Raw genomic sequence first — 23,387 nt, forward strand, 5'->3', positions numbered from 1 at the left:
ACATATTCTATCAAATCCATTCTCAGATGTTTTAAAGCTTGTCTGTACTTTATAAAGTTTAATATAAACTTTGTCCTTTGTAATAACTATATGTTGCTTCAAGACGGAACACAATGTAGTCGAATGCTTAAGATAAAAGTGTTCTTCCTTGATGAAATTAGAAATAATAAAATAATGAAATTATGTGAGAGTTGTTGGGGATTATTTTGTCCACCCTCAAGATTCAACCACTAGATGGTTTTAGATGATACTCTGAAAAAGAGTGTCCCCTCTGCTCCTTTCACTTATTCTTTAAAGTTTATGTTCAATCATTTGTCCATGCAGGCACCAGTTCATGTAAGAAATAGGAAAAGAATTAAGGCAAAATTATAATGTAAAGATGCAAAGAATGTAATAGAAAACATGCAAAGGGTAAGCATTTGATTTCTGGACCAGAGCAGCATGCCCATATATTTGAGAACACATTGCTACTTTATACAGACCCAAATAAAATACTTGTGAGTTGCTGGGTATTACCCTGCATGTGCTGGAACAAGTAGTGACATGATCATTTGTGCCTGTGTTGTTATTTCAGGTTTGTTTGATAGATAATAAAAATAAACCAGAAATGTTGCACAAGAACTCCAAAGCCAGATTTAATTACTTTTCACTTTTTATCATTAAGTCAGTTGTTTTTGTGCCCGGGTTAACTTGTCTGTTGAGAAAGTAGAGAGTTGCAGTGTGTCTTTAATGGCAGGATAACAGTGAATTTATATTCCACTTCTTGCAAATTCTTCTTGACTACTAGAGGCGTGTTTCAGGCAGTAGAAATCAAGAAGTCAGCTGACCTTTTTTACCTTTTTGGAGTGTGTGTGAGTTGCTTAAATAAGTGTGAAATAGACATAAATGTATCTTGAGTCCTTCAAATGTTTTTATTTTGTCTAAGAACTTAAAAAGAATTTGTAAAAGTTGTGTCCCCTTCCTACTGCTCTGACTACAAAGCTGGAGACTTCACCAAGGGCAAGTCCTGTCTGAGCAACCCAGTGGTCTTCTGTGATGAGGTGACTGCGTAAGTGGACAAGGGAAGGGCTATGGATGTCATTTAGCTGGACTTCTGTAAAGCCTTTGACACAGTCCCTGAGAACATCCTTCTTTCTAAACTGGAGAAAGATGGATTTTAATGAATGGTTAGAGGCATAAGAAAGTAGTTGGACAGTCCCATCCAGAGGGTAGTGGTCAATGGCTCAGAGTCCCAAAGGACATCAGTGATGAGTGGTGTCCCCTCAGGGATTTGTATTGGGATCAGTGTCATTAAATGTCTTCATTAATGACACAGATGAAGGGACCAGGTACAAACTCAGCAAATTTGCAGATGACAGCAAGCTGAGTAGTGAACTTGACACACCTGAAGGACAGGATGCTGTCTAGACTGACCTGGGCAAGCTCAAGAAATGGATGCATGGGAATCTTTAACAAGGCCAAGTGCAAAGTGCTGCACCTGGGTTGGGGCAACCCCCAGTATCAACACATCTTGATGAAGATCAAGAGCAGCCCTGCTGAGAACAGCTTGGGGGTGCTGCTGAGTGAGGGGCTGGACCCAGCCATGTGCACTCCCAGCCCAGAGAGCCAAGTGTGTCCTGGGCTGCAGCAAAAGCAGCATGGACAGCAGGGCAAGGGAGGGGATTCTGCTCCTCTGCTCCCCTCTGGTGAGGCCCCACCTGGGGTGCTGCATCCAGCTTTGGGGATCCCTGTGCAGGAAGGACACTGACCTGTTGAAACAAGTCCAGAGGAGAGACACCAAGACGATTAGAGAGATGGAGCAGGTCTCCTGTGAGGAAAGGCTGGGAGAATTGGGATGGTTCAGCCTGGAAAAGAGAAGATTTGGGGATGACCTAATTGTGGCCTTCCAGTGCCTGAAAGAAGCTTATGAGAAAGATGGAGAGAGAGACTTTTTACAAGGACACATAGTGAAAGGACAAGGGGGAATGGCTTCAATCTAACAGTGGGTTTAGGCTAGATATTAGGAGGAAATTCTTTACTGTGAGGGTGGTGAGGCACTGGAACAGGTTGCCCAGAGAAGTCATGGATGCCCCATCCCTGGAAGTGTTTAAGGGTGGGTTGGATGGGACTCGAGCAATATGGCCTTAGTGGAAGGTGTACCCTGCCCACAGGAAGGGAGTTGGAACAGATGTTCTTTAAGGTCCCTTTCAACCCAAACCATTCTATGATGGTTCTATGATATGGATACAGAACACACAGGAACAGTGTGTAGGAGCCTGTTTGCAATTCAGAGGTACACAACTGACAGATGACAGATGAGTTTCCTCTGATGGGCTCAGATTGAAAACTGAATGTGCTTCCTTATCACTACCTGGCTAACTTGTGCAACAGAGAGAGGATTGGGCATTTATGCCCTCTATAGATACTCAGTAAATATACTAAAAACATATTCCTATGATTGCTTTTTCTATTTGTAACATACCAGTATTTCTCACTGAAAACCAGAGTAAATCAATTGTTTACAATATTTCAGATACTAAAATACAGTCCTGCTTGGTTCTAGATCAGGATGCCAGAACAGTAGGCTATTGACATATATTAATGGCAAGTTACTGTTCAAGTTCTTGTAGTAATTACATTTAGCACATTTTCTTTTGAAAGAGTTGTTTATGATCATAATAAGTAAGGATTTGTGCATGTAAAATGACAGAAACTAAAAATACTTTTCTCTAAGTGCCAGTTGGAGAGCAAAGAAAGATGTTTTACCTCTATTAAACCTCATAGTTATGTTTGACAATTAAACATTACATAGTTATTTGGTTTTGTCTATTTAAAAGCATTTTAATCAACACTGAAAATGTACTTAAGAATATAATTTAAAAGGCAAAAGGATTTCTTCTGTAAACTCTTGAGTTGCTGAATTTTTTATCACACACAGAGGAGTGGATTTCTGTAATAAAGAGTTGTCATTATGGAAAAAATGCTGTTCTTTTTCCTATTTTATGTTTTTTGTTTTTTTCTTTTTTTGGAAGTACATATTTTAAGTTAATATTTTCTTGTCTTCTGTAATCATTTCAGACAGATTTAAGAACGATTGGCAAGAAATTCCTCCCCAGTGACATCAATGGTGGGAAGGTGGAAAAGGTAGGCAATATTTTTACTTCACTTTTCTGTAGTCTGTTATTTCTGTGTGATGAGAGTCTTCTATGGCACATTAGTCTGGTTTTGTCATTACTTCACATACAAAATCCCCCAATGTTTGAATATATTACAGTGTAAATATATGAACATAAGCTTCATAAAAGAGGACCTTTTGGTTTTTATTTCACAAGTTTGAAATGCTTAAAAAAAATCTGGACAATGCTAGCAACTTTATTTGCTGTTGGAAAGTCATTTAACCTGTTTGGTCTTTACATTGTATCAGAATTTCATTTTTTCTCCTGTATTATCCTGAGAGAGCAACAAAGCAGGCCCGGAATAAATTGAAGTAGCTGTTTGCTTCTGATACATAGTAATACATGTTAATGCTGTGTTACTTGCCTACTGCCGTCCATGGCTGCAGCTATGTGCTTTATTTAATTTTCCTATGACTGTGTGTCCTACAGGTTACGTGAATACAACACGTTAGATGGTGTAACGCTTTCTGTGCTAGAGTATTGTACTTGAAACTTGGATGTGCTAGATTTTCATGCATGGTGTGTGATTAGATAAAAATGAAGTTTTGTCCCCTTCTGTATACCCTTCCTGTTTAGTTCCTTACATGTGATTCAGAGAGTGGATAAACGAAGAAATTTTATTTTAAAATTAGTACGGTTCTCACTTCAATTCTTTATCTCTTACTTCAAATACTGACAGTCTATCACTGATGTGAAAGTTCTGGGGAAACATATTTCTTTACTGTTGAAATTCAGGTACTGGTAAGTTAGGGTGGGTTTATTTTAAAAAAGCAAGATTGATTGGTGAGAGAGGCTGTTAAGAGCTGTTTGGATTTGTTTACTCTGTTGTCTAAATGGAGTGGTCAGTGCTGTAAGCACAGACTTCTGCAAGAAAAAAAGCACAAATGTTATTGCCATTTATGCAAAGAACACTTGATAGAGAGTCCATTGCAGGATCGCAGATTTTAGCTAGGCAGCAGTCTATGCATGCAGCATATTACTTAGTAAACTAACTTTATGGGAAGAGTTTTATTAACTTTATCTATATTCATAGATCTTTAGAAAATTGCTCTAAGAAAACCCAAACCAGACACTTGCAAACCATTTCCTGGAGGGTGATAGTCCTTCAGGTTTTGGAAAGAGTGATTGCACAGAAAAAAATCTGATTGAGAAGGACTCCTGTTTATAATTTTTAACTCAAGCTATTAGAGAATATGCTGAATCCTTGCTTTCTTAACTGTAATTTCCTTTTTTTGAGTAACATAAAGCAAATCTGACTCCTTAATCAGTGCTGCTGTTTAGCTTGCAATGTCTGCAAATACATTATGTTACAGAGCTATGTGTTTACAAAAAAGAATTTTTGCTTTACGGGAGAGGAACAACTTCTTAGTATAATCTCTCAGTAGAAAGTATTAATTTGTTGTTTAGAAATGTTTCAGTGAAAAATAGAAACTGTGTGCTACTATTGTTCCTCTCAGCCAAGGCTAATATTAGTATTATTTACCTATATCTTGAGAACCTATGATGTATTTCCATCTTGCATAGAAAATAACTTTATTTTGAAGTATTATTATAATAGGCAAATAGCTTCATAAAAGCTGGGAGAGTCCTAATATGAAACGTGGGTATTTGACCACTATAGATGGCTATCAACTTCAGTCATTAATACACAGAGCTATTTCACTCACTCATTAATATACACGTTTTGTATGGTTTTAAAAAAATAAATATTACCAGTATTAACCACAAGATGGCCACATTTGCATAGGATTTGGAAAAACTGAATCCTCACATTTCTATCAAGATGACTATATACTATAAATATATTTTAAGTATTTTTAAAGGAATAGAAGTGCAAAGAAGACTATAAAGTTATAACATATAACTTAATAGTTGTTACATTTAAAGTGTTAGTGGTTTTCTTTTGAGAACTTAGTTTCATTACAATGGAAACATTAATTGCAGAAGAAGCATTCAGAAAGGATTTGTGTTCTCAGAGAGTTCCTTTCTGAGTACTGACAAATTGATGGTAAGCAGTTGAAAACATAAGGTACCAGCAATTTAATTCCTGTTAAAGGTTACTCATATGCATCCCAATTTCTGTTTCATTTTTTTTTTGATTGTGGATTTTTGTTTCCTACAGCCTTTTTTATTTTTATTTTTGTTAAAATGATGATCAGATTTGCTGTTCCAGTTAAAACTGAACTGCATTTAGAAAAGCTTCTTTCAGTGAGAGTGATTTATACATCAGATCTTCTATTGCCGTCATAGTAAAGCTACTGTGCTCCTATTCTCTTATTTATTAATCTCTCTTTTCTTTAGATATGCTTACCTGCTGGTTATCTGCTCTCATTTTTCTGGGCTACCTATTCTGTTTCTTCAAGGTTAAAAGCCGGTGAAATGTGCACTTTTTAATCTTTCACTGTCTTTTAGGAGCTAGAGATCAGTTGAGCAGCCACAGACAATTTTTATTTTTCAGAGAAATCAAAATGACTCAGCTGTAGCTGAAATGTTGCAAATGGTTTAGGTGGTTGTTTTGGGCTTGGGTTTTTCAGGTGGGTTTATTTTGCTTTATTTTGGTGTTTTGTGTTCATAGTGGTTTTGTTTTATTTTGGGGTATTGTTTGTTTGTTTGTTTTGTGTTTCTTTTAGTTACTGTTTTTATTTTTTGTAACATAGATTGTGGTGTGTATAGTAGGGTATCCATTTTTATGTAATCAACAGAAAAGGGATGTCCCTTCAGTTAGTTGTGTTTTGATTGGACCATTGTTTAAAGAAGCTATATTTCTAGTTGGTGTTTATAAAGCAGTTGTACTTGAAATTTCCTCTTGATCCAAACAGATAGTCTGCTAAGCTGTTTTTATCTTTCTTTAGAAGACTTGTCAGTGACACCCTGCAGTACAGCATGTGAAATCTTATCTGGACTCCATACTATGTTCAAAGTGACAGTATGGGTGTTTTTGTTTGTTTTCCTCCCCAACTGTTTTTGTTCACTTTTATTTTATAATTGGTATCTCAGAGATGTGTGAAGCACTGCAACTCTTTCTCTGAAAAAGCCATTTTTATCAGGCTTTAGAACATATAGTACATGAGTGATAGAAATTGAACATGATCAAATTACACTTTTCTTTGCCTGGGGGCATCTGTTGGTGTGTCTAGATATTGCCACGTGTTTGCTTAACAGTGCTCATAGTTTTGTCTTTTCTGTTTGACTTACCTAGCTGGAAGGGCCATGTGTCCTGCAAATACAGAAAATCCGCAATGTTGCTGCACCAAAGGATAACGAAGAATCTCAGGCTGCTCCCAGAATGTTACGTTTACAGATGACTGATGGACACACAAGCTGCACAGCTATAGAATACAGTAGCATGTCAAAAATAAGGTGAACAACTTTCTTTTCCAGGTTTTGCTTTGATACTTCAATGTCCTTGAAAAAATGGAGTGTCCTTAGTATTTGATAAAAAAAATTGCTTGACAAAAGAGGCTTCCTTCTTGGATTTGTATATAAAGGAGAAACTTAAATTCAGCATGAAAAGGTATATATGAATGTAATTTACAGTTCTGTTTATGCTGAAGTACATAATGGAAGAAAGTGGATTTCTGCAGCCATCTACTGAGTTGTAGTTTCACGCCACACAGCATTTTGGGGGTGTGTGTAAATTTGGGCCAAATCCCCAATTTTTAGTAGTAGTAGATCTTTTGCCTTACCTTTGTAGCAGGAATGCCACGGGCTTGACACTCCTAAGCCAATGCAACTAATACTGCTTGACCATGGGGAGGCCTTTAACTTGGATGTTTCTTCAGTTAAAAGTGAAGGGTAAGAAAGCTGATTTACTGCTGAACATGGGGATGTTTTGTGTGTTTGGTTATGGAGATGCTAAAAACGATCTCTGGTGTTTAGTCTGCAGAGTCGTGGTGTGTTCTGCACTCCTCTAATTCAGATAACTTTGGTTTAAAAAAAATCCTTTTTCTTCTTTCTCTGCTAGCTGCAACAGTTAGATATAGATATGTACTTAATTTTTGAATGTCATCTTTTACTGTTAAGCTGTTCCTTCTGAGCAGGAGCCAGCTTGCAGTTTAGAGTGATGCTATCAGAACATTGAATGATATTTTAATTTTAGCTTGAGCCAGCACAACTTGGAATATATTCCAATGCAAATATAAAGAGAGCAGTAAAGGAAGGCAAACAGACTCCTGTGTAAGTAGATTCTAGATCACAAAATATTTGAAGATGAACACCCAGTACAAGACATAATTTGAAAGCTTTTCGATAAAAATCTCAAAAATGTTAGAGAACTAATCACTCTAGTAATGCTGTGAGCTCTTCCTTTTACATAACATTTAAAGATTTAATTTGTATTATATGTAATTGTTTAAAGTTTGATGTTGGACTATTAAACTGCAATAATATGCTGTTTCAGTACATAGTATTACTTGAAATAAATAAAAATCACAATTTTCCTTTAAATTATAGGTTTTCATGACTATGGTTTCCATTTACCCCTCTCCTCTTGCCTAATTTTAATTTTTTTTCTGTATTTCTTTCATGTGTATTTTTTGATCTCATTTTCTTTGCTTTTATCAGAACAATCCAAAAATCCATTAACTTTGCTAAGGTTAAATGCCACTGGTACTGTAATTGCCTCACTCTGCTATGAATGTTCCTCACCATGTGGTATGGGCCTGTGATTGCAATAGTAGCTTTAGCATATTTTAAAGAGATTACTGTCTTTATTGTCTCTCAGTTGTAAGGTTTGAACTGTCTTTGTCCTTCTTCACAAGAAGAAGCAGTTTCCATATTGCACTGCTTGTCATGTCTTTCGATTACATGTTGGAAATACATGCTTCTTTTATTCTTGTGCTGTTGCTTTTCCTAGGGTAGATTCACTTGAGAAGAAGGTAAGGTGGCTCTTTGTGGGAGCTGATGACAGAAAGTATTCGTATGTTTTTAAATTACAGAGTAATAAGTGCTACGAGATACACGGTTTTCGTATTTATTCCAGTACAGTCCTAGCTGTTAGCAATGTGTAGAAAGGTTCCTTTCTAACCACTCTGTGTTTACTAAGTTCAATGTCTAAAAAAAATGAGATGATTAGTATCTGGAGATCCACTCTTAACTGTAAATATGAGGAACCTACCTCAAAGCCAGTTGTCTAAGAATATTGTCTGTTAGTCTAAACAAATCATATCCTCAGTTTGATATTGTGAAATTGAATGTTAACCAAACAGACAGATTGCCAATATTCATCTCTGTTAGAATCTAATTTGCAGTATGGAATTTTTGCATAATGAGTGGGAAGTGTTCCAATAAAGCTATTGAAAAGTACTGTGCTTTTTGATGCTAATTTTTTATTATGTCATATGAAAATGTTGGAATTATGATAAGACCAGGTTTTTATGTGTTTCTTTGTGGCAAAATGGTAATAAATGTATTTGAATTATTTGGCTTTGTTTCTACCTCTAGCCTGAACACTCCACCTGGAACAAAAATTAAGCTTTCAGGAATTGTTGAAGTGAGAAATGGATTCTTGCTGTTGGATGACAGTAACACAGCAGTTCTTGGAGGTGAAGTGGAGCATCTTATAGAAAAGTGGGAATTACAAAGGGTGAGGTAACACCACTGGAAATGCTTGTCTTACAAGTTGCATATTACATTTAAAAACTTCAAGCTTCTGCTGTTGACTGTGAACTTCCATATGATAAGCTTTTAGAACTGTAGTGTCCCAATAGTTGTAGGGCTGCAGCCAGAGTTCTTATGTATAATGTTGCAAATGAAGAAATTACAAGTGATCTTTGCATGGGAACTGATTCCTTTCTGCATTCTGCAGGGGTTGAAACAGAGTAGCTGATTATGAACATGATGGTCAGTTCTGTATGAAGTACTATTTACTGTTGCTCCTGCAAAGCTGGGCTCAGTCATTTTTGTTAGAACTAGCCTTCTTTGGTTGCACTTAATCGATTTCAGCAGACTGGGCCAAAATTTATTTGAATGTTACAGTTACACATTCTACTAGATTCTGTTTGGCATCCTTTTTGTGCTTTTATTGCTGAAAATAAGGGGTTTTTTTAAACACAGAAGCATTCCTGGTTTTAAATGAAGCTTTCAGAATAGAAAAGGTTCTGGGGCCAACAGCAGAAGCATCCCATTTTATGATTTTTATTCTTACTTAGTATTAAGTGTTGTGATTTCTTTCTTCAGTTAAAAAACACTGAGTTGTAAGATTGATGGGGCAGAAGAGAGAACACAGACCTAACATATTCTTAAGAATGCCGTGTAATTGGTAACACAAGAATAGAACTGGTTTGCTTTCTTGATGATATTTTGGACAGTCTGTTTTCATATTTCTTCTACCTGGACTTCCAACAAATAATTGCTTTATAATTATTAATTGTTTTTTGAAGTCAGTATCAAGAAATAACTTGGAACAGACCCTATTTACATAAATAAAGAAAGCAAAGCATTTAATAACCAAAGTTGTGCTGCTGACTACAGCTTTCAGCGCTTGTTGGCCAGTTCTATTGGCTGTATGTGATATGTTTAACAGAGTGGTAGCTGTCACTGGTTTGCTCTGGTAAGATACAGAAAATTAACTATTGCCTGCTGCTGTCCTCTCAGCTCTCTGATTCTCAAACTTTCGGAATTTGCCAGGGTATTGTTTTCTTTTTCATGTTGACCAGCTCACAGCACATGAATGTGGCCATGTCAGAAAAGCTGTTGGTGACAGGAAATCAGTTTGGATGGGTGAACCATGACCACTGGAAATTGTAGCTCCAGTTCTATATCCAGACTGACAGCTAGACAGATAGGGCTCAAACAAATCTGTAAAAGCCAGATGCTACATGATGGCAGTTTCCCTATGAACTTGATGCTTCTATCCTGTTCAGAAAGGTTTGCAGAAGAGAGCAGTTGACAAATAAGCATAATTGCTAAAATATCTGAGAGGTGATAAGGACATTTCCATTCCTTGTCTAATCTTGCCACAGAAGCTTAATTAAAATGATGAACTGTTTGCATAAAAAGACGTAAAACTTTAATTTGTGTGGCTATGTCAAATTACTGGTTTTGAAGCTAGTTTTTTATTTTTGAAGGCAGTTTTTTATTTTCCCTCCACTACAAAGTCTGAGATGTGTTAATTTGGCTTCCTGTGTAGATGATGAAATAAGGGGGTTTTATACTTAGTATAAAGTTAGTGTTATTAAGCCAAATAACATTATGAAACTTTAGAATAAAAGTTGTTTATCCAGTCTTAAGTTATTGTCCTTGCACCTACTTGTCATCTAGTTTTTCAGTTGTGTTACTGTTTCACTCTATTCAGAGCAGTGTTTGAAATTCCTTTCAGGAGGAATCAAGTTTAAGTAATAAAAGACTCACACTACAGTGTAGCATATGTGGAATGAATGCAGTATTATCTTCCTTGTAGGATTCAATTTTATCATAAAGTAAATTCTTGCTTGGAAATTTCAGGTCTTTTCAAGTGCCCCTATTTAAGCAACAGTAAATAATAAGGAAGGAGTAAATGAGACTGTTACTGTGATTTTTTTTCTAGACTACTTGGAAATGTAAGGTAAAGTGTCATGGACATCTTTAGGAAGAAATACAGTTCCAGATAATTATTGCTTCGTAGTATTCCTCATGTTCTGATGGTGACTGATGTTCCAAACATGAAGGATCAGTACCTGAGATACCGCTCCTACCCTTCTTATGAAGGAAGAGCAATTTTGTATTGCTATTAAACAAAACACCAGACAATATATACAATCTATGAGTGAAGTCTGAAGCAAATATGCTGAGATGATTGGTGAGACTGTTTGGCAGGCTCTTATACTTTTAAAACTTAGAATTACTGATCATCTGAAAATAAAGCTCTCTAGTATGCTTAAAGATTTTTCTACTTTGGGGAAGCTGAGAGTAAATATTGAGATTACCTCATGGGAAAGGGGAGTAGTTTTATGTATACTTCAAAATACAGGTAGAAAGAAGGGTGAGGGTACAATAGTACATAATACCTACGAATCTCATACTCTAAACCTTAGTTTCTTAAGAGATTCCCTAGGAAATGTTTTTAGTGTCATGATGCAAATAGAGCTAAAAGGGTAAAAGAAGCATACTAAATGTATTTATAACAAAGTTTATTGTAAATGATAGTTGCTGCTGGGGTGTGAGGAAATTTAATTGTAAGATAAAGAAAATTGTTCATGTTGCCAGTCTGCTTTTTATTTGGTGCAATGTGAAACTTGGTTTCTAAAGCAGCTACTCTCACTTCTCAGCAGGGAGTGCTCCCTGAGAAGAAGGTGTAAGGCTCTTATTTACCATTAGATCATTAAAACTCTTTCATTATGGATAACAGTTTTATGCAATAAATTGTTATGATTCAAAATTCATGTAGCTGAAAGTTGGTAAATTGGCAGTCAGTTTTTAAGGGCTTTTTTGCCATTTTCCCAATTGCATGTTTGAGCAGTAGATTGAAACAATCTTTGTCTTCTGTGTGTTTTCTTGATTCTCATTTGGGAAAGAAAGAAAAAAGTGTAAATTCAGCATGCTCTTCCTGGACATAGGACATGAGAAATTAATCCAATGCTTGAATTCTTGGCTAGAGTATAATTATTTTTTTTTAATTATCATTTGATTCAGTATGGGAATTCATTCCAAAATTGCATGCATTTCTCTAGGTACAAACAAACAAGCAAACAAATAGAAACCCCAGAATAAGTGCAGGGTTTGTTGTACCTGGAGTGCCTGCTCTGGGGAAGTGAAATGGCTTGGCCATGAAATCACTGTTGTACTGTGCTGCTTCAGTTATTAGGTACAGGGAGGTATGAGCATGCTGCAGTGATCAGCCCTTGGTTAGCTCTTAATTCTAAGGCAGCACTTTAAGTGAACTGATTGAGACTAAAGCAGAAAAATTTTATGATTTCTGCACTTCTAAGTGCTTTTTTTGAATAATTTATTGAATAATTTATCAGTGTTTTTTGCTCCAAGGCATGAGGAAAAGGATTATTCTTTTTTTTTTTTTTTTAAACTTGAAAGGAATTAATAACCATAAATTATTTAGAAAACAGTCTTCGACTCCTAAAAAAAGTGGTTAACTTGAAAGGAGTGGACCAAAAGTTTTAATTTGAGTATGTATTAGCTAAATTAATCTACTACTTAGTTTAAGAAATTCTCAGATAACATGGTGGCTTAAAGCTTATTCATGTTTATACTCCATTTCTCAGATGATGGATTTAAATCAATTCTACATCAGGGTAATAAATATTTAGGTAAATGTCATATATAGCTTAAGTAATTAAGGCTGTCTCTGACAACAGGGAGTATGTGTAGTCATGCATGACTGTCTATTGGGGGAAAAAGACTGTAAGAAATGAAAATAATAAAAGAGATCCAATATAGGGAATGCAATTTTGGTGCATTTTAACAGCAATAAGGACCTGTTCTTTTTTTTCTTAGTAGCACAGCATTTCATTTCCAGCAGTGGCAAAAAGGAGATTGTTTTTAGGGAGAGATGAGAGTCTGAGCACTTATACAGCCTTGGCATACAGAATTGCTGTATTGTATCAGGGGCTACAATTCGGACTAATACCTTCTGTGTTTGCTTATCCTGAATTTCACAAAATGGTTGAGGATGGAGGTCATCTGGCTCAATCAAGGCCACCTAGAGCCTTGTCAGCCAATTGTCCAGGACAGTGTCCTGGCAGCTTTTGAATATCTCCAAGGATGGGTACTTTCCAATCTCCCTGTCTCAGTCACCCTCACAGTCAAAAAAGTGTTTTGTGATGGAGGGAATCTCCTATGTTTCAGTTCCTGGCCACTGTCTTTGTCATCTTACTGGGCACCACTGAAAAGAGCCCGTCTCCATCATGTAGATTGCTAAGGTCCCCCTAAACCTTCACTTCTCAGGGCTAAATTGGTCCAATCCCTTTTTAAACACGCTGTATGCCTTTACAGTCTCTACTGGCAGCAAGTTCATTGTATTCTGTATAAAGAAACATCTGCTGCCTATTTGTGTGCTGCTTTGTTCTATTAGTGTAGATTTTGGTCTATAACTGAATTTTCTACATTTGCTCTATGTATTGCCTTAGTGATTATAAAAATATTCATAGTTTTCTTTGTTTCTCTGCCTCTCCTCCAACCTTCTTCTTAACTTATGTGACCCAAGATTTAAAAATATGATTTTTTTTCTGCTTAAAATGTCCATCTTGCAAGTTTCATATACTTTCTGAAATAGAGACATTTATATAATCTGATTTCTGTTTGCAATTTATTAATTATCAAATATTTTTTTACAGAGTTTGGCGAAACACAATAGGAGTAACATTGGAACAGAAGGTGGTCCTCCTCCTTTTGTACCTTTTGGGCAGGTATAGTGTACTTTGTCACTTCATAAAAGTACCTGTATTATGATATCTAGGTACCTTGTTCCAGTTAGGTAAAGGCAATCAAAATATCTTCGATCTTGATAACTTGGATATCAAAAATGTGCCTGTTAAAAAAAACCCCAAAACTGTGTTAATCCTGTCTCTTTGTTGTGCCAGTTTCCAGTAACATTTTTCCTCTCAATTTCAAACTTTATTTAGTGTGTGGAGCCTTTGATTCTGCTGGTCAGACTGTGTAGGCACTAATGCAGTCCCTTCTTAAATACCAAAGAATTTGGCAAGGATCATCAGATTTCCAAGAACCATCATGATTTCATCATGATGTCTTAGCTACATGATAATAGTCTTTATCTGAGAGTCTTCTACTCTGATGGAATAATACTTTGGTCTTTCTCAAATGAGAGTAGGCACAAGAGTTAATTAAAAAATTTCTTTTGCATTTTCAGAAATGTGCATCTCATGTGCAAGTGGATAGCAGAGACCTTGATCGCAGAAAGACTCTGCAAATGACAAATACTGTAAAACCTGTTGCGGACAATGATGAATTTGAAAAGCAGAGAACAGCTGCTATTGCAGAAGTAGCAAAGAGCAAAGAGGTTAGAATGCATGTGTTACAACATTTTACTGACTGTGATTGATCTTTTCTTGTTATTTTAAGTATTTCTCTCTTAAATGACAAATGCTTTCTGAAATTTGCCTGCTTATAATTCTACTCCTGTATCTTTAAAAAGATGAGTCAGAATTAGAGTCCTTTTGGATTGATGGCTATGATCTTATTTTAATAAAGCTAATAAATGTATCATAATGTTTTATTGTAGATATGATTTTGTTAACACTACTAAAAAATGAGGGATTTACAATTTCACTAATAAGATTTAGCTAATTAATGCAGGTTATCATTTTTCATCTGCTTTTTTAAACTCTCAAAACCCCCATGATTCCCTGAACTCAGTCTGAAAAAGTAGCTTGGAAATTTAGTTCCAATGTGTCAGGTTTATATGTTCTCCTTTGGTCTTGTTTTTAGCTTATTTCTCAAATTTAGTAAGTCGTAAAAACTAGAATTATGTACCTTTTTTACAGCCTCTTTTGGGCACAGGGGAAAAAAAAATCCCTAACTAATAAATTAATCTTTTTCTGTGTGTGTTTAAATTAGTGCTTTATTTGTTGACCCAGAGCATAATAAAAAAAAAAATACCACTGCAACAAAAGTACTGCACTTTTTCTACTAGCTAAATATTGAGGCTTATTTTCATAAATTCCGTTTGCTGAAATGTTATTTTTGTGCTTATCTAAAGACCAAAACATTTGGAGGAGGTGGTGGTAGTAGCAGAAGTAATCTCAGTGTGAGTGCTGGAGGAAATCGAAACAGGGAACTGTTCCAGAAAGAGAAGATAGCAAAACCAGAGGGGAAGAATGAAGGTGTCTACCGAGAGCTGGTAAGGTGGAAGACTTAAATGGAATCTTAAATGTGTAATATTAAAAACAAAACCCCAAATATAACAAGAATAAAATCAAAATACCTCGAGGAATGCCGACTTTCCTTGCAATTAATTTTAGAGGTCTGCTTAGAATACTTATGATGCTTTTCTACCTTACTGAGATGATTATGAGTTTCACTGTGATTCTGGGCTAAATATTTATCCAGTAAAATTTAAATATGTGCCTTAGAGGTTAGATTCCCTTAGGCTTGGGGTTTTGTGATTTTTTTGTAGGGTCTTGATATCGCTATTTTTGAACCTATAGACACAATGTTATATCCGTGGGATTCCTGTTAAGAATGTTTTTGATTGCAGCTATTGAAGTAGATGGGTAACTGGTATAATTTTGGTGCAGGTGCAAGGTTATTTTCTGTATGTAATGCTTTGTGATTCCTGCTTTGCTTTTTTGTCATCAAGCTCTATACAGTTTGGAATAACGGAGCCTGTATTTCTGCAGAAGTAAATTGTTTGCATTTCTTTGCTTTCTTCTGCAAAACCTCTAGCCAATTATATTTTTTCCATGTTTAAGATGTAACTGGGTTTTGTATTGTCTGTAAAAGTTGTGAAAGGGTTCAAACAGGAACAGATGGCTAGTTTTGATATTATTTTGAGATATTTCTTTTAGTTTTCATATAGAGTAGGAACATTTGTGCTTGAAAGCATGTAATAGTAGAACTGAAAACTAATTAATTAAAAACAATACTACTGATAAAAAACCCCTTGACTAGCTGTTTTTTTTGAGATTGTATGCGAAGATTTTATATAAAACTGAAATGTTTATAATCAATTAAACTAAAAATATTGTTTCAATTAAAAACTAAAGAAAAATTAATATAAAATCTGGTGGGTTTATAGAGTGTACTATTTATTACTTCTGTGTGTACCTTTTATTTCAGGTTGATGAAAAGGCTCTAAAACACATAACAGAGATGGGTTTTAGCAAGGAAGCAGCAAGACAGGCTCTTATGGATAACAGTAACAGCCTAGAGGCAGCATTGAATTTTCTTCTGAACAACAGTAAACAGAAACCCATTCAGGGACCACCACCTAGAGGTAAAGCTTGCAAAGAGATGCTCTGAAACTGTTTACAAGCCAAGGAATTTGTGTATGGTGGATTACTAACATAGTTATAGAAGGGCATATCTGCATGTTTTTTTCCTGGAAGTTAGAATGCATTGCATACCTGAAAGCAAATCCCTAAGAAAGGCCTCTGTGTATTATATTCTTGTGAAAATTTTTGAATTGGAAGTCGAATATTTAATTACCCTTTAATGGGAAACATGAATCCTAGAATCATAGAAGGACATGGGTTGGAAGGGACCTTAAAGATCATCTTGTTCCACCTCCCCCACCCCCCAGACAGAGAGGCCACCCACTAGACCAGTTGCCCAGGGTCCCATCCAACCTGGCCTGGAACACTTCCAGGGATGGAGCATCCACAGCTTGTATGAACAGCCTGTTCCAGTGCCTCATCACCCTCATAGTCAAGAATTTTTTCCTCACATCTAATCTTAATCTTTCCAGTTTTTAGTTTAAAATTGTTCTCCCTTGTCCTATCACTGCCTTTCTGTGGCAGAATTTTTTAAAAACAGAAAATACAAACATTTTGTAAATCAAATGAAGGAGTGTATATGTTTTTTTATTTTTTTATTCCCTATTCACAAAAATCCTTTAATGCTTACAGGTAAGGGGAAGGGCCGAGGCCGAATAAGACCTGAAGATGAAGAAGAGCTAGGAAATACCAGACCATCTGCACCAAGCACACTGTTTGATTTCTTGGAATCCAAAATGGGTACTCTAACAGTAGAGGGTGAGTTACTGAAATTAATGTATCTGGAACAAATGTTGGACAGTGTATTCTTTTTCCTAACTCTGTCATCTAAAAGTTGATTCCTAGAACTTCGTCCACAGTCAGTCATTAAAAAAAAAAAGAATACTTGAAGAATTGTTCCTCTCCTTTGAAGAAAGGTCAAATAAATTGCTCCGTGGTGGTTCAATGTCTAAAAGTCAGTAATTTGGAATAAAATGATGTAAATCACAGTTTGTTAATCTGATTGGATTCTTCCTGAATCATGAGTCTTCACTCATGATATAAGTCTTCACTGTATTTATCAGAAATCTAAAATATTTAAAGAAAATACCTTTCAAATACACCAGCATTCTGTATTAGCTGATACAATTTTGTAAACTGTTCAGGTAATGAGTATAATCACGTTTTCAGAAAGCAGGTATAGGGAATGATGTTTGAGCTATTTCTTGGCACCTCATTTTACTTACCAAAGATGTGTTAGATTTTTCACAGTGAACAGAAATGAAAACAGTGGTAGTGTTTTTTCCTTACATTGCAAACATTGCTTTTTCTATGGATACATTTTGTGCTTATATTGAGATATTACAGAAGGCTTTTATGTTTGACTGAAAGACATTTAAAGGAAAATATAAGAAATAATCCCTGTGGGTTATATAAATTTCGTATTGTCAGTGATTTTGTAGTAAGTAATATAGTAGTTTAGCAAGACTTGTGAAATGAGTGAATTGCTTCTTTTAAAATGATAGTATTGATTGCTTAGGGGGACTTAAATGATCCTTTGGATTTAGTACATGTATGTAAACAATAAAGCATAGTATTATGTGAGTAAAAAAATAGATCTGTTTTATTTACTTCAGTTTATTACCTTCAATATTGTGTTTTAAAGGTAAATACACATCGCTTTTATGAGATTTTTTTCTCTTAAATAAAAATAAAAAGATTCCATAAATGTCATAAGAAGAAAAACATAATTCTATTAAAACTTTTTAAAGGTTTAATACTCCTTCAGTTACCAAAAGTTCTGGCATATTTCTTAGCACGATACACGGGGTTTTTGGTTTTTTTATCACTATGTTGGTTTTTCTCCCTTTATCTGAGCGATCAATATGTAATCCAGTGTACTATTCCTGAACCACTTTCCTGAAAAAAACCCAAACCCAACTTGTTAGCATTTTTGAAGAGTTCAGAAAGTGTTCTGATTATTTTGTGAAATTCCTTTCAATCTTTTTGGGTTTTTTTTTTCCTTCTGAAAAAAAAGTAGATGTTGTACTTTGTAATTTGTAAGGCTTTGAAGTGGTTGCTTAGTTTCGTGTTCTTAGCTTTTATTTTCCTTACTGAGTGTGTATAGCCCATAGGATTGCATCTCTGTTTCTATGCCAGGTTTTACTTTTGCTTGCAGAGTCTTTTAAATGGATTTTTTCAAGAAATACGTAGGCATATGTATTTTTTACATTTAAAAGTGCTTTTTTCCTTGCCAAATTTGAGATAAGCTCTGCAGTCTGATGAATTCAAACACATCCTTAAAATCATATATTGAAATTTAATTTTCTGCCATTTTACTGCTTTTGCCTTTGAAAATAATTTCGGTTAAATTCTTAATTATTACTTGTCTTAAGTTCCATTCAAACTGAGATGACAGGAGTTTTAAAAGTATTTGCAGAGTGATCTATCTGCAGTGACCATAGTTAGGACTGTGAACTCTTCAGTCATGAAGTCTGCATCCAAATGTCTGCAGAAAACAGCACATATATATTACTAGTACCTCTTAAATTTCATTTGATCTTGTCAGCTGTGAGCAGTAGAGACATGTAGTTTCACTTAGAATTAGAAAAGTATTGGTCAGAAATGAAAGGCACATTGGAGAAACTGATCGAAACAACTCAAATATGTAATGTTACAAAGCCAAGAATGTATCTTCATTGATTTTTCCTGCACAGTAATACACTAAGGAGTGCCCAGGCTGGCAGGTTTTTCTCCATTTATATTCACCAAACACTGTATTATACTACATATAAAAGAAGATAGATTGTTCTGTAGTATTTCTGGCACCTTGCTGTCCTGTATGGTCTCTAAAATCTCATATTGTTTTTTAGGTATTCAGAAAGAAAGGGATTTGTATAGGGACAGTGGTTTTGAATAAATGAGCACACCTCTACTATTACATGTTAGCGTATGACCAGGAGCAGATGATTACCCAGAATGGCTGTATTTATCATTATTGCAAGCAGTAAAGTCCTATGTGCTTCAGACAGTGTAATTCCTTCTAAATGACTGAGAGTCAATGTAAAATCCAAAAAACAAAAGGCAGTTTTGCTGAACTGAACGAAATATTTTTTAATCCTGTGCTACACCAAATTTTCTTCAAAATCTTATATGATCGGGGGAGAGAAAGTGTCTGAAAAGAGGAACTGTTTCTCTTTTCAAGTACACAGAGGATTGATTTGCTTTGTGCATCCCTCCCTGTTTTTCTTATCTACTGTGTTTAATTGCACCTGAAACTTTAGTAGTGTAGAGAATTTCTGAATTCACTTCTGGCTTGGTGGTTCTATTGCTGAACAGGAACTGCAGTACTGTTGTTGAATATTTTTCGTTGATTTGGTACCTTTTCATCTTGCATTTAGACCAAGTAGAAAAACATTTATGAATTGAAACACCTCTGTATTTTTTTAGGAGGTACTTATATTCCTTTTGAAAGATAAGACAACACATTACTTTTCTTGTTGTTTGGTGTTTCTTTTTTTTAAAAGTACATATTAGTTATAAGAAAGCGTGTTAGTCTTTTTCCCTGTAAGTGGTGTCTTGTGATCAGATTTTTATGTTTGATCTCCTTTTTTCAGTTAATGAAATATTGTTTTAAGTAATTACGGCTGTTAAAAGTATTAAATACCTGACTCCATGATCTGCTAGCTCTTTTATTGTAAAACACAACATACTGTAAACACACTTTATTTAAATGAAATGCAAAGAATTAAAACAAACATATCCTTAGCATTAAACTGCATGCTTATCTATTTATTTATTTATTTTTAACTGTGATTGGTTGGTGGCACCTACAAAAGTATTTCTGTGTTGAAATTAAGTAGTTTGAATTTTGGGAAGAGAAGCCTCCTGACTGCAAGAGATAACACAAACAGTAGACAAAATTGCTTTCAATTAGCTGTCTATGCTTGCACCTGGATAATTTCTGCTACTGAACACAAAAGATTTTTTTCCATTAATCTCCTTATTGTTTTCTTTTGTTATGAGGAACAACCCCTCTATCTTTGCCAGCTTAAATAAGTAAACACAAGGATTATCAGAAAGCAGAAGACAATACAAGGGCTCTGGCTGTAGTATTAAGGAATAATGAACATTATTCTTTATGTAGTTCCAAATAAATTAAAGTTTGAAATAAATTGGTAATGGTAGTGTAATTCAAAAATATTTGTTTCATTTTGTGGTCACGCAATTTATTTGAATATCTGGGAGCAAGGGCGCTTGGATGGGAAAAAAAGAGTCTGACTTTTTGGAGTTAAAAGAAATTTGTAACATTTAAAATCTGCCATGTAGTAGCCATGTTTTCAACAAACACGGAATGCTATTGACAAGAGATCCAAATTGAATAATAGTCATATTTCTTATTCAGCTTTACTTCTAAAAATTGAACTTCAGTCAGAGCTAATTGTGACTATCAAGAAAATCACATATATTTGTTGTATTGGTATGTTAGCACTGATGATATATGTTACAAGGCTTGTACTTGTATTTTCTCTTTAAATATAAAAGAGAAAAATATAGTAAATTTCATACATTTTAAAGAATAATGAAAAAATTATCAGTTTTTGTTCCAGTCCTTTAATCCTGTTAGTTAAAGTTTGTAGTGAATACAACAGCAGAATGTTTTGGATTTTTTTTGTCCACTTCTTTATTATCACTCTCTTCCTCAGGTTGTATTTGTTTTGTTTCAACAGAAACATGCACTCAGGTCCCCATTCCTCAGTGTTGCTACATTTTAGAAAGAATTATATTGATATTTATTTAACTTGTCAAAGCTATTGAATAATGGGAATTTTACTTCATGCCATGAAGTGTGTGCAAATGTGTAACTAATTTGCTTCTAATTTTTTAATCTTTTGGCCAGTACAAGATCAAACATGCCCTGGAGGTAGCTGTCTCAAAGATATACTTCCATACAGTTACATAAAAATATTATTCTGTTTGAGAGGAGAAACCCAAAACATTGACACCAGTGTGGGAAGGGCCATGGTCTTTGAATTTAACCACATTATTAAATGTGATAAAATCCACAGGAGAGGACCACAGGAAACCGTACTCTTTAAATTCCATTGTGCATTGAGCAGTACTTTATAAATTGTGTTGGCTGGGATTTCCAAGTGCAGCAGGTTCTGCTGGTTTCTTGTAATCAGGGGAATGTGATTGGTCCTGTATGATCTTCTTGCATCATCACATACAAAAGCCAAAATGAAAAATGTAAGTGAGTGAGGGTTCCAAACTGACCCCAGTAGATGACAAGAACCTTATCATTAATTTTGAACTATTTTTTCCAGACTGTGTTCCCAAACCTCTGGTTACAACAATAATTAAGTAAACCCATCTCACCGTTTGAGAGTAGCTGACTAAATCTTCATGCTAAATGCCAAATTAATGTTTGTTACAGCCCTGTAGGAAGCATTACTTTTCTGGGAACAGTTGCTAATGGTTTGTTGGAGTTAGGATGGGAAGTAGAAGCAGTTATGGTAGACAGTCTGTGAATGGGATCCCTTGATGCTTGTGTTGATCCCTATTTCTCATAAAGAATCTTTAGAATTCCTTTGGTTTTTTGGTGATCAGGTCAGATAGCACAAATACACGAAGAACCAGTACTATTTTCATCTCCTGGCTTTTTTTGTTGACTACTGTTGACAAAGTAACATTTACTGTTACTTGGCAGTTTCCATTTGTGAGTGATTTATGCTTGAACGTCAAACAATCAATTAATGTGTCCTGCTCATTCAAGGCTGCCGTGTATGATGCAGTCCCCAGGGAAGCTTTTAGCACAAGAACTGCACCTCTGTAGAAAACATAAGTTTATTGGATTTTGCATACCTTAAGGTTAGACTAAAAAATGTCAGGTGTTTTGTGTCAGCCTTTGTATGTCACAGTGAAGAGACCTAGAAAAAAATACCCGTGTTTACGGTTTTGAAATTTTCTAGTCACTTTACTTGCTGTTTAACACAGGTATTATTTTAACTTTCCACTACTAGTTAAAAAAAATAAAAACCTGTAATCGAAGGATGCAACACACTTTCAAATCAGCTTGTTGCTTTTATGTTATGATCAAATTATGTTGGGTAGACAATTACATGCTATGAAATTGGATAGAAATTTCAGTAACTTTTTTGAATTATAGAAGAATGTGTCTACGTTCTGGTTTTTCCTGGAGGCTTTAACTAAACTGTAACTGCTTTGCATGCTTTTGTGTGGTATAGAGTCCTTGTATGTACTAAGTACTGTCACTACCCATCTCAGCTCAGGAAATGTTTATTCATTTAGAAAAAGGGCAAAGGACAGCCTTCAAGGGGAAACATTTCGAGTCTAAGTCTAAAATCCTGCCACCTAGCAAAGTGTTACCATGCCAAATCTAGTCATGAACCCATTCCTGCTTTTTTTCTGTTGGAACAATGACTTTTATTTAATGGATTTAATGTTACAGAATATTAAATAAGATGATTTATAGTGAATTAGGTTAGCGTTTTATATGCATTTTTCTTCAATGGTATGTACAAGGGAGTAAACATTCAGGGGTCATCAAACTGTTCAGTCATTTCATATGTAATTAAAATTAGGAATAGACATAAGAGCTTAGGTTGGGCATAGGAAGAGTGGAAGCCTGAGCATTTTACTACCAGAAGAGAAGAGGTATAAATTAAGAATCTTGTGAACAAAGACTGTTAATTAATTAATTAGGAAGTCAAATCTTTCTAGATTATAGGAAGTCTATAAGATTGGTGTTATACAGAAGTGGAAAAGTGTAATGAAGATACTTAGTGAAAAGTTACAGATTTAAAGTAAAGAAAAACAGTATTTTCATGTCTCGTTTGTAAAGAAGAAATAAAGAGGTACTTTTAGCTATAAAGGTTTTACTCTAACAAAAAAAAATTAATTATACAAGACTTAAAGTCATCTTTGCATTTTTAAAAAGATAATGCATATTTATGAAACTCTTGTATCTTTCTGAGTAGCATATTTTTACATATTAGTGCATTAAAAATGTGATGGGTTTCAAAGTAATAAATGATAGAGTAAGATGTATTTTTACCAAGATCGTGTTCATGCTAAACCTCACGTATGCTTATGTCATGTTAAAAAATAAAAGCACTAGGTCATTTTAGTAAAGCAAATGTGACTTCTAAAAGTTATGCTACATCAAATAAATGTAAAAATAGAGCTAGATTCTTATTAGGCAATTTAGTAAATTAAATTGATAAAAATTCTGTGAGCTACTAATAATAGTGTGATGCTTGAAAGTATTTTTCTCAAAAAAAAAAAAAAACAGGTAAAATTTACATTTTAATTTTAACTTGCCATCTAGTGTGTAATTATGAAAGTTGAT

The 23,387-nt window shown here is 34.9% G+C and overlaps 1 protein-coding gene across 5 annotated transcripts in view; it reads left to right on the plus strand.

Annotated features, from left to right (window-relative positions):
• Positions 1-23,387, plus strand: part of TDRD3 (tudor domain containing 3) — an 88,025-nt gene that overhangs the window by 40,200 nt on the left and 24,438 nt on the right. For 3 of the 5 annotated variants that reach the window (XM_082279158.1, XM_082279157.1, XM_082279159.1), the window contains exons 3-10: positions 3,058-3,123; positions 6,355-6,515; positions 8,598-8,739; positions 13,421-13,492; positions 13,954-14,103; positions 14,803-14,943; positions 15,882-16,038; positions 16,670-16,795. In XM_082279158.1, coding sequence (XP_082135284.1) covers positions 3,058-3,123; positions 6,355-6,515; positions 8,598-8,739; positions 13,421-13,492; positions 13,954-14,103; positions 14,803-14,943; positions 15,882-16,038; positions 16,670-16,795 — 1,015 coding nt within the window. The other 2 variants (XM_082279160.1, XM_082279161.1) reach the window with 2 other exon arrangements.

Source organism: Coloeus monedula (assembly GCF_965178545.1).
Source record: "Coloeus monedula genome assembly, chromosome: 3".
Taxonomy (NCBI): domain Eukaryota; kingdom Metazoa; phylum Chordata; class Aves; order Passeriformes; family Corvidae; genus Coloeus; species Coloeus monedula.